The sequence below is a fragment of the Prunus persica genome, chromosome G1 (genome assembly GCF_000346465.2).
Source record: "Prunus persica cultivar Lovell chromosome G1, Prunus_persica_NCBIv2, whole genome shotgun sequence".
In the NCBI taxonomy this organism is placed as follows: domain Eukaryota; kingdom Viridiplantae; phylum Streptophyta; class Magnoliopsida; order Rosales; family Rosaceae; genus Prunus; species Prunus persica.
The window spans coordinates 38,882,254-38,891,680 of NC_034009.1; the positions used below are offsets into that span (position 1 = coordinate 38,882,254).

General features: G+C 37.6%; 2 protein-coding genes across 2 annotated transcripts; both read left to right on the forward strand.

Moving 5' to 3' along the window:
* Positions 326-4,131, forward strand: LOC18791867 (syntaxin-32). The gene is made up of 6 exons (XM_020554960.1): positions 326-653; positions 862-1,160; positions 1,692-1,942; positions 2,076-2,251; positions 2,733-2,939; positions 3,722-4,131. Exons 2-6 carry the CDS (start codon positions 911-913, stop codon positions 3,879-3,881), a joined length of 1,044 nt encoding a protein of 347 aa, XP_020410549.1. The 5' UTR covers positions 326-653; positions 862-910; the 3' UTR covers positions 3,882-4,131.
* LOC18788817 (translation initiation factor IF-2) lies at positions 4,946-8,257 on the forward strand. Its single transcript, XM_007222700.2, has 3 exons — positions 4,946-5,907; positions 6,758-7,013; positions 7,503-8,257. The coding sequence occupies exons 1-3, from the start codon at positions 5,587-5,589 to the stop codon at positions 7,886-7,888; spliced, it is 963 nt and encodes a 320-aa protein (XP_007222762.1). The 5' UTR covers positions 4,946-5,586; the 3' UTR covers positions 7,889-8,257.

The following is a 9,427-nucleotide window of genomic DNA, read 5'->3' on the forward strand; positions in this document are numbered from 1 at the left end:
AACTTGAATACACTTTAATTTATGATTGAATACAACTAAATTTAAATAGATAAAGTATAAATTGAATACATTCAGATTTTTCAAGACTTCTATAAAATCTTGATTGATGCTCATAGACTTTTAAACTTTTTAAAAATCGTTTAAAATCTAAACTGAATCACACGAAATTAAAATACTCAGTTACTTCCAAACAAAAAAACCTTAACACTCACCAAAAAATAAATGAATAAAACAATGTACATCTGTAATTTTCCAAGAGATTCTTGGATCCATATGGTACGAAAAAAATTAAATAGAAATCAAGGGACCATTCTGCAAAAACTCCCATCCGACGATATTGCAGTAAATTTTTAGTTTTTAGTTTTTGGTCAGAATAACAAAATTTTGTTCAGCTACAGCTCCCACGACGCGCAACAAGTGTTCTCTGTTTCCCGCAAGATTAAATTTTGCATTAGATCTAACCTCGCATCAAAATCTCTTCAATTTCACCCCCAAACATTTACACACGTGAACTCGCATTCGCTCGCGCGATCTCGATCCAGACGCAGCGTTTCACCTTCCCGCGAGCTCTTTTCCCGAATCAGTTTCTCTTCACTTTGCTAAGAGAACTTCAATTCCGCGGGTCTAGGGTTTCAGATCTCGCTCTCGCGGAGGTAATTTCGCTATTTCCTGATTTAATTTCCCTTTTTGCTGTTTGGATGCCGAGAAGGATGGGAAGGCCGAACAAAATGAGGGTTTTGATATGGTTTTTCAATCAAATTTCGCATCACCTAGGCCAAATAGAAACTATGACACTTATATGATATAAAATGTCTAATTGAGCAGCCATTTGAGTATTGGAGTGAATTTATGCGATTTCAGGTGGTTATGCTATTGTAGAATTGCAATTTGAAGATTTAGGGTCTGGAAAATGCATGCGAAAGCGGCACAATCGTCTTTTAGGGATCGGACGCAGGAGTTTCAGAGTGTAGCAGAGAGGCTAAAAAAGTCGTTCTCATCAGGACCAGGGTCGGGGCAGAATGGTCCAAGTAGTGGATCGAAATCGAAATTCGAGGAACAACGTTCTGTGGTTGCGGTTCAGTCCGAGTTCAATAAGAGGGCTTCCAAAATCGGGTACGGGATACACCAGACATCGCAGAAGCTTGGAAAGCTGACTAAGTGTGAGTTATTGATGATTGGTAGTACAATTGTAATTGTTTTTTATTTGAAATTGGAGACATTGCAAATTTATTTATGCGGTGTTTGCTTAACTTATATCTGAAAAAGGTCTCTGGAGCAGTCATTGACTTGTGCTTGTTGTCATGAATGACTTTAACATATTCTCATGTTCTGATCGAAAGCAAGAACCAGTTGCATCTCTGCACCTGACTTTTAAAAGGAAATTCATGGCTCAAAGTTGCAAAACCATACCCCTAATATAATATATAATCACACTGACATAGGGCGTTGCCTCTGTTCTCAACCCTCTATTTGGTAGATTGGGAGCTGATGGACCAGGCTTCATCCCCTCCTTGGAATGTTCCGGATGATGATTAAATTAGGTTTAATTTCTTTCCACTGTAAAGTGTGACTACCTGGAAGGGCGTCGAATTTTTTTGAATATTGGTGGTTTTTGTGTTGCTATTGCTATAGTTAATTATGATTGAGAAATGTTTATCTATTTATTTTAAGGTATTTGTCTTGTCATGTAGTGGCAAAGAGGACTTCCGTGTTTGATGACCCTACCAGGGAAATTCAGGAGCTGACAGCAGTTATCAAGCAGGATATTACTGCACTTAACTCTGCAGTGGTAGACCTTCAGCTTCTATCCAACTCCAGAAATGACAGTGGGAATATTTCTAGTGACACGACTAGTCATTCAACCACAGTTGTTGATGACTTGAAAAATCGGCTTATGAGCACTACAAAAGAGTTTAAAGAAGTCCTCACCATGCGGACTGAGGTAAGGCCTAATGTTGCTGAATATTAATTCCTGTCCAGTTAGGCTGGTGATCTTAGTATGAGAGAGCTCTGCTATTGCTGCTCCTTAGGTTATTTTCTAAGACTAACGTATCTTTTCTATTGATTTTGTGAAGAATATGAAGGTTCATGAGAATAGAAGACAATTGTTTTCTGCTTCTGCATCTAAGGATGCTGCAAATCCTTTTGTTCGTCAGCGTCCACTGGCTGCCAGGTCAGCTGCTAGTTCTTCAAGTGCCTCTCCTCCTCCATGGGCTAATGGATCACCATCTTCATCACAGTTGTTCCCCAAGTAAGAGAGTAATTTTTTTGTTTTTTGCATTTTTTTTTGGTTCAGCTGTGGATAACTGATACCCTTTAAGTGCATGAGTAGCTATGTTTATCAGACATCAAGTACATAGGTGATTTTTGTGATTGTTGCATTGTCAATATTGTGGTTTGTTTTCCCTGAATTTCTCAATAATTGTCGCAACTGCATGCACCCTTTCTTCTTCTTGAACATCCTGAAAATTACTGACCCCTCTGTCTCTCTCCCTTTTTTTTTGTTATGATGTTAAAGATTATCTCAGTTCACGGTATCGAATTCTAAACTAATTTATTTATTCTTTCATAGCTGTTTGACCATTTCTTGTCAGGATTTTGTTTTTCAAATTTTTTATTGTGATCTGCTTCTGTTGTGGGGCCTGTAACTTCTTAAGTTGAGATGACTTGATTCAGTGATCAAAATTTGAGATTGTATCTTGTGGAACATTTATTGGTTTCTAATTTTACAGGAAGCAGACGGATGGGGAGAGTCAGCCATTGCTCCAGCAGCAGCAGCAACAGCAACAGCAACAACAGGAGATGGTTCCGTTGCAAGATAGTTACATGCAGAGCAGAGCTGAAGCTTTGCAAAATGTTGAGTCCACTATTCATGAGCTAAGCAATATTTTCAACCAGCTGGCGACCTTGGTGTCTCAGCAAGGGGAGATTGCCATCAGGTTTTAATCTAATTCCCGTATCTTACTTTGATGTGGAATTCAGTGGTTGTGTTCTAAACAGATGGATCACTTTTTATTATTAGGTATTTCACACACTACCTTTTTTACTGTTACTTGTCAAGTGATTGTTAATTTTGCTATATAAGTCATTATAATCATCATCCTTTCTAAACCACTAAATGTTATGTTAAATTGTTCTATTTTTTAAGGACATCAGAAGCTAAGAAATAATACTTATCTGATATTTGAGCTCCATTTGACCCCCATGACATAATCATTTAGTCAAACAAATCTGAGTAACAAGTTACCGTTGATCATGGGTAAAAGTATTGCCCAGTAAATTGGTTTGTCTCTGACCTCGGGGGTTCTGACAGTTTACTCAAGCAGATTATAAATGGAAAATTGAAGGCAGCTTATAGTTCACTTGTTTAACATTTTTTTCGATAAGATGGATAGCTTATCATTCAGGTTTCCATGCATTCAGTACAATTGCTATATGTATATTTATAGTTTTCATTTGGTCCCAAGGTTTTTTTTTTTCCAGATGGTCCTAAGGTTTCTAGTCAGACAGAAAATTTATTGTGGAAATTGCTAATCTCGATGGTCCTACTGCATCTGTCGGGTGTTTCTGATGACTTTGATAGCTATGGGCATATAATTGTTTATTGCATGGTTGAAAAGCGCGACTTTGACAAACAGAGATGGTTTTCCTATAAGTAGTGTTCCTCTAACACTTGACTTTGATTCAACTGGAATCTTGATGATGGCATTTCTTCCTGCAGGATTGATGAGAACATGGATGACACGTTGGCGAATGTGGAGGGTGCACAAGGGGCACTGCTCAAGTATCTGAATAGCATATCATCTAATAGGTGGCTGATGATCAAGATATTCTTTGTACTAATTTTTTTCCTCATGGTTTTCCTATTTTTTGTGGCATAGTCATTGCAAAGACATTAAAAAGAAGGAAGAAAATGACAATGCTTTTTAGTATTTTTACTGTCGATAGGCCCTTTCCATTCTTTTTGTATCCTCTTTTTGCTTGATCGGATGTTCACGCGGGCATAAACGAGATAAGTACCTGATTCTCCGTATTGTAATATATATATGTACGGGATACATGTAATTGTAAAATTTGTTGAGATCAATGTGACTGGCAAAAACTATTAATTTATCTGCTCTTATTGTTCTATATCTGTTTGGATTTTTTTTTCGGTCGAAATATATCTGTTTGGATTTTAGTTCCCAGGAAGACTGCCTTCTACCGACCCTAGCAGAAGTATAGATGCTTGCTTTTTGTAAGTAAAGTCAAAAAGGTAAGAGAAAATAGAGAGTAGCTTCTTTGTGTTCTTTGTTTTTTCTTTCCTAGCAGAGCACAAAAAACCCGTGGAGACCAATTCTTCCGAACTTTGACCTAGATGAAATCTATTTGGTAACATATTTTCTTAATTCTAGTTACATGGTCACGTACACCCTATTTCTTGAAGATGAATATTCCACTGTAAAAAGGTGCATCCATAGTAAATGGATAAAAATCAAATATGAAATAACATTTAGAAAAAAGAAATTTTTTTCCACTGAGGGAGGATGCTAGTGACATTTAGAAAATCAAATATGAAATAAGAAAAGTCATCAATGGAGTCTAGGCACTGAAGTTTAAAAAAAATTTGTTTTCACTTTTAAAATTACATATACATAAATTATACTAACAATTCTTCTCCGGACGTCCATACCTTATTACCGTCATTGTATATGTATACAGTTTCTAACATTGTGGTATTTGGTTTGTTTTAATAGAAAAACGTGTTGCTTTTCAATTGCAAAGAGAAGGAAACCAAGATTGAACATGCTTGGCTTATGGAAAGTAAGACATGAAAATAAAAATAATACGACATGAAAACAAAATACAAGAATAAATAATAATAAAAAAAACAGTAAATGTTTAAAAAAAATAAAACATGAAAATATTAAAAACAAACAAAAAACAAAAGCAGAAAAATAAAAAAACAGAGGACGTACATTGGTATTAGTTTGAAATGTTTTACAAAGTTGAGACCAGCTTGAAATTACCCGTAAACGTTGGGACTAGTTTGAAGAACAATAAGTTGGAGGACCAATCGGTAAAAAGCAAAAACACAGCCACCTATATAAGCTCCTCTTCGGCACTCCATTACGTTATCCAGTCCTCTTCAATTTAGCCCTACTTTGCAAACGTAACCAACTCATCCCCCTTCATCCTCCATAGCTCCCTCTCCCTCATTCTCTCTTCATATTAATAATCCCAATCCCTAATTTCACCATCTGCTCCAAACCCCAATTTTTCCCTTCACTTCCATCACCAGCCCTCACAATCCCCGCCAAATCTCCGATCTCCGACTCTCTCTCGATTTCCCGCGATCAAAATTTTGACACCACCAAAACTCCGAGAATTTTCGTCGGTTTAATTTATCTTTTAATTTTTTATATATAATATTGTTTGGTTTCCGTTCATCAAAGGCTCGAAACCCTAATTGTAAACAAAGTTTAGCTTATTCAATTTTCGCGATAATCGAGTCTTGCAAATTTGTGAATTGAAAAACCGCGAGGCTTCACACGCATTTTCTCGGTTCCCGCATAGTTTGGCTGATCTCGAGTTGTTGAAACAGAGATGGTTGGCGGTGGAAGCAGGAGAGACGAGGGCTCGCTCGTCATCAACAACACCAACGTGTTCGCGGCGCTCGAGACTCTGAGGAAGAAGAAGAAGTCCGATAAGGATCGCAAGAGCAAAGGGTCCTCCAAGTCGGCCCAGTCGGCCCAGCCCAAGGCGCCCGAGGCCCAGGTTTTTTGGGCTCCGGCTCCCTTGAACGCGAAATCGTGGGCCGATGTGGATGACGAAGATGATGATGACTATTACGCCACAACGGCTCCGCCTCAATCCGTTTGGGGACCTTCGGAGCCCCACCAGAATAAGGACAGGCCAAATGTAGAGGTCAGAACTTCGCTTAATTTTATTTTTTCTGTTGATGTTTGGTATCTGAATTTTGTGTTTTATTCGTTAGTTTGTTTGATTTTTGTTCACTAAAGATATTTTCTGATAGACGGAAATGAATTGATGAATAGAGATAGTGTAGTTGGGTATTGATGTTACTCTAAGAACTATGGAAATGCCAACTTTGCAAGACTTTGGCTTAATAGAGGAAAACGTTGGTTGGTTCTTTTTCCAGAAAAAGAAAAACCAAGCTAATGAGTTGCTGGGGGAATGTTCTTAGTTTGGCTTGTCGGTTGTTTAAGGAGGAAGTTCGTGGAGGCATATCTTAAGATTTGTTATTGTGATCAAAGTGCTGATTTCCGGTGGAGATCAAACTTCTGCTATAAGGAAAGCAGAAGCAAAGCGATTGTAATTCATATTGTTATCCAAATGTTAAAGATGGAGTTCGATGGGTGAAAAGTGATTAGGTTTCGTGTGGAATGAGGAGATACTCTGTGTATGCGAGTGTCGGTAAATGCTTGTAACATGAGTTTTCAAGGTGGACTGCATTCGTACTTCTACAATGTAGCTATGTTGGCTGCTAGTTAACCTTCAAAGTGAGGAGAAGGGCAAAATAGTTGGAATCGAAGGCTGAAATGTAGCCGAGTATGTTTCATAAATACTCATTCCTTTATTTTCATAAGTTGTTTACACGACATTCTTTGTTTCATTGAGATGGCCTTTTCTATTGGACTATGCATGTCACTTTGTATGGTTATACATTTGTCACAAAATTGCAGGCAACTGATGAAACGCTTTGAAGGAAACCTGAATGAAGTTCTTATAACTGCTTGTCAATTTGTGATTACAGGATAGTGAGAGTGAAGAAGATATTCTTGATGAAGGTGATGATGATGTAGAGGAAGAGCATGATAATGAACCAGAGGTGCCAGTAAACCCTGAGCCAGTGCTGAAGAAGCCTGCTGATGTTCCTGCGCCACCTAAGGAGGCAGAAAGGCAACTTTCAAAAAAGGAAAAAAAGAAAAAGGAACTTGCAGAACTTGAGGCCCTTCTGGCTGATTTTGGAGTTACTCAAAAGGAGAGTGATAGTCAAGATGAATCACGTGGTAATTGTGAACAATTATTTCCTATAAGTTTTACTATAGTGATCAGCAATTTTTTGCTTGGTTCAGTTTTGCTCTTATAGTGCTTTTTTCTAAAGTTAAGAAAGAATAAAAACTGAATGTTACAATGATTTCATTTTGTTATTTATGAATTGAAATTTGAGTTTAGGCATACAAAGACACGAAGATGGTTAAACTTTCTTTGTAAACATTACACATTCATGTATGGTATGTGATATGCCATTTGAAACACATTTGTTGGTTATCATTCACCACACACATTGATTCTAAAGTAAGCTTAGAATCAATTGGCAAACATATGTTTGAAGGTGAAGTTGTGGTATTTATTTATTTATTTCTAGTCTTATGGCAGATGGTGGAGTCTTGTTTCTTATTTATTTATCTATTCTTGGCATCAGAACCTCTACAGGCAAGGTTTCTTTGGTGTCACCTCATGTTCAATATTCAACCTTTGTTATGTTACATTTGCAGGTGCTGCACAAGAGAAGGATAGTGCGCTGAATGGAGATGGAGAAAAGAAGGAAAATCAGCCCGCAGAGTCCAAGAGCGCCAAGAAGAAGAAAAAGAAAGATAAAGCTTCCAAGGAGGTGAAAGAATCTCAAGACCAACCAAACAACTCAGGGGCAACTAATGGACTGGGTGAAGTTACTGCAGCTGAACAGACAGAGGAGGATACATCAAATGTTGATGTGAAGGAGCGATTAAAGAAGGTTGTAACCGCGAAGAAGAAGAAGTCTAGTAAAGAGATGGATGCTGCTGCGAAAGCAGCTGCTCAAGAGGCTGCTGCTAGGAGAGCACGGCTTGCTGCAGCTAAGAAGAAAGAGAAGAACCATTACAACCAGCAGCCCGTGCGGTAAAAGCCCAGTTTCGTCCAACATTTTATATATGAACATGTAATTTCTCTTTGTTCATATGACCAAAGTTGTGCGAAATAAAGAGTGGGTATGGCTCTGGTTTTGTGAAAGATGACCTTTAATTTCATTGTGGTGGACTAATAGGAAGTTTCCGTTTCGCTGTTCTCGATCATTTTTTTGCTCAGTTGTCATGGGACGTATGAATCAGCCAGTTTTGCTCATTGGATATTATTCCCTGAAAAGTCGTTAACTTGATAGCTCTCTGTATTTTAGTTCTTCCTCCATTTCTTTGTTACGAACTTATTGTGTATGAATGGACACAATGAGAAATTATTGCATTCTAATGGAGTGAGTTTTCCTCTTGAACTGAAACCCAATAATCTGAGCCTTGGTTTAAAATATTAGGTATGCCAGTTGTGGGTGCATCTGTTACAGCTTTCAACTTTATTGTGATCAACAACCTTAAGAAATTTTTATCCTTGCTGGTTTTGATTTGGGGCGCTAACCATACCTTGCCGGGGTTTGATTCGATGTCAAATTAAATCAGATTACATCAAATCAGATTCCCCCAAATTCGACGTTTGTTCAAGTGGTACTTGCTAGGAGATAAAAGGGATAAAAGGGAATTGACAAGTGAGCTAGGTTCTAGTGGTACTTGCTAGGAGATAAAAGGGATGAAAGGGAATTGACAAGGGAGTTAGGTTGGGAAATTGAATGTAATGATTTATAACTTAGGCGCGGTTTGGTTCATGGAATGAATTTGAGGGGAAATCATTTCTTATGTCTTTCCCCAAAGAATGGGAATGAAAGATTTTTTTATAAATTTTCAATTATACCCATATTAAATCAAATAAAAAAAGAATGCATTTGATGATATCAGTCCCGATCTCTTGGACTACAGTGGTCCAAGAGATTTGTGGTCACTCACCATTAGATGTAAATTCAACGGTTCACTCACTCTTGTACTCATTTTAAAAAACTTTTTTGAACCATTGGATTAATATCCAACGGTGGGTGACCACAATCTCTTGGACTCCTGTGGTCCAAGAGATTTGTGGTCACTCACCATTAGATGTAAATTCAACGGTTCACTCACCATTAGATGAATTTGAGGGGAAATCATTTCTTATGTCTTTCCCCAAAGAATGAGAATGAAAGATTTTTTTATAAATTTTCAATTATACTCATATTAAATCAAATAAAAAAAGAATGCATTTGATGATATCAGTCCCGATCTCTTGGACTACAGTGGTTCAAGAGATTTGTGGTCACTCACCATTAGATGTAAATTCAACGGTTCACTCACTCTTGTACTCATTTTAAAAAACTTTTTTGAACCATTGGATTAATATCCAACGGTGGGTGACCACAATCTCTTGGACTCCTGTGGTCTAAGAGATCGGGACTGATGAACCGTTGAATTTACATCTAATGGTGAGAGTGACCACAAATCGCATGATCCGTAGGGAGTTCAAGAAGATATGTAAGTCACCCACCGATTGCAAATAGTTCCAGTGTTACACTGAAGTTTTTATAATATTG

Coding starts and splice junctions, on each gene's coding strand:
- LOC18791867 (XM_020554960.1), top strand. CDS start 911: ATGCATGCGAAAGCGGCACAATCGTCTTTTAGGGATCGGACGCAGGAG. Junction 1,161..1,691: donor GCTTGGAAAGCTGACTAAGT/GTGAGTTATTGA, acceptor CTTGTCATGTAG/TGGCAAAGAGGACTTCCGTG. Junction 1,943..2,075: donor TCCTCACCATGCGGACTGAG/GTAAGGCCTAAT, acceptor GATTTTGTGAAG/AATATGAAGGTTCATGAGAA.
- LOC18788817 (XM_007222700.2), top strand. CDS start 5,587: ATGGTTGGCGGTGGAAGCAGGAGAGACGAGGGCTCGCTCGTCATCAAC. Junction 5,908..6,757: donor AGGACAGGCCAAATGTAGAG/GTCAGAACTTCG, acceptor TTGTGATTACAG/GATAGTGAGAGTGAAGAAGA. Junction 7,014..7,502: donor TAGTCAAGATGAATCACGTG/GTAATTGTGAAC, acceptor TTACATTTGCAG/GTGCTGCACAAGAGAAGGAT.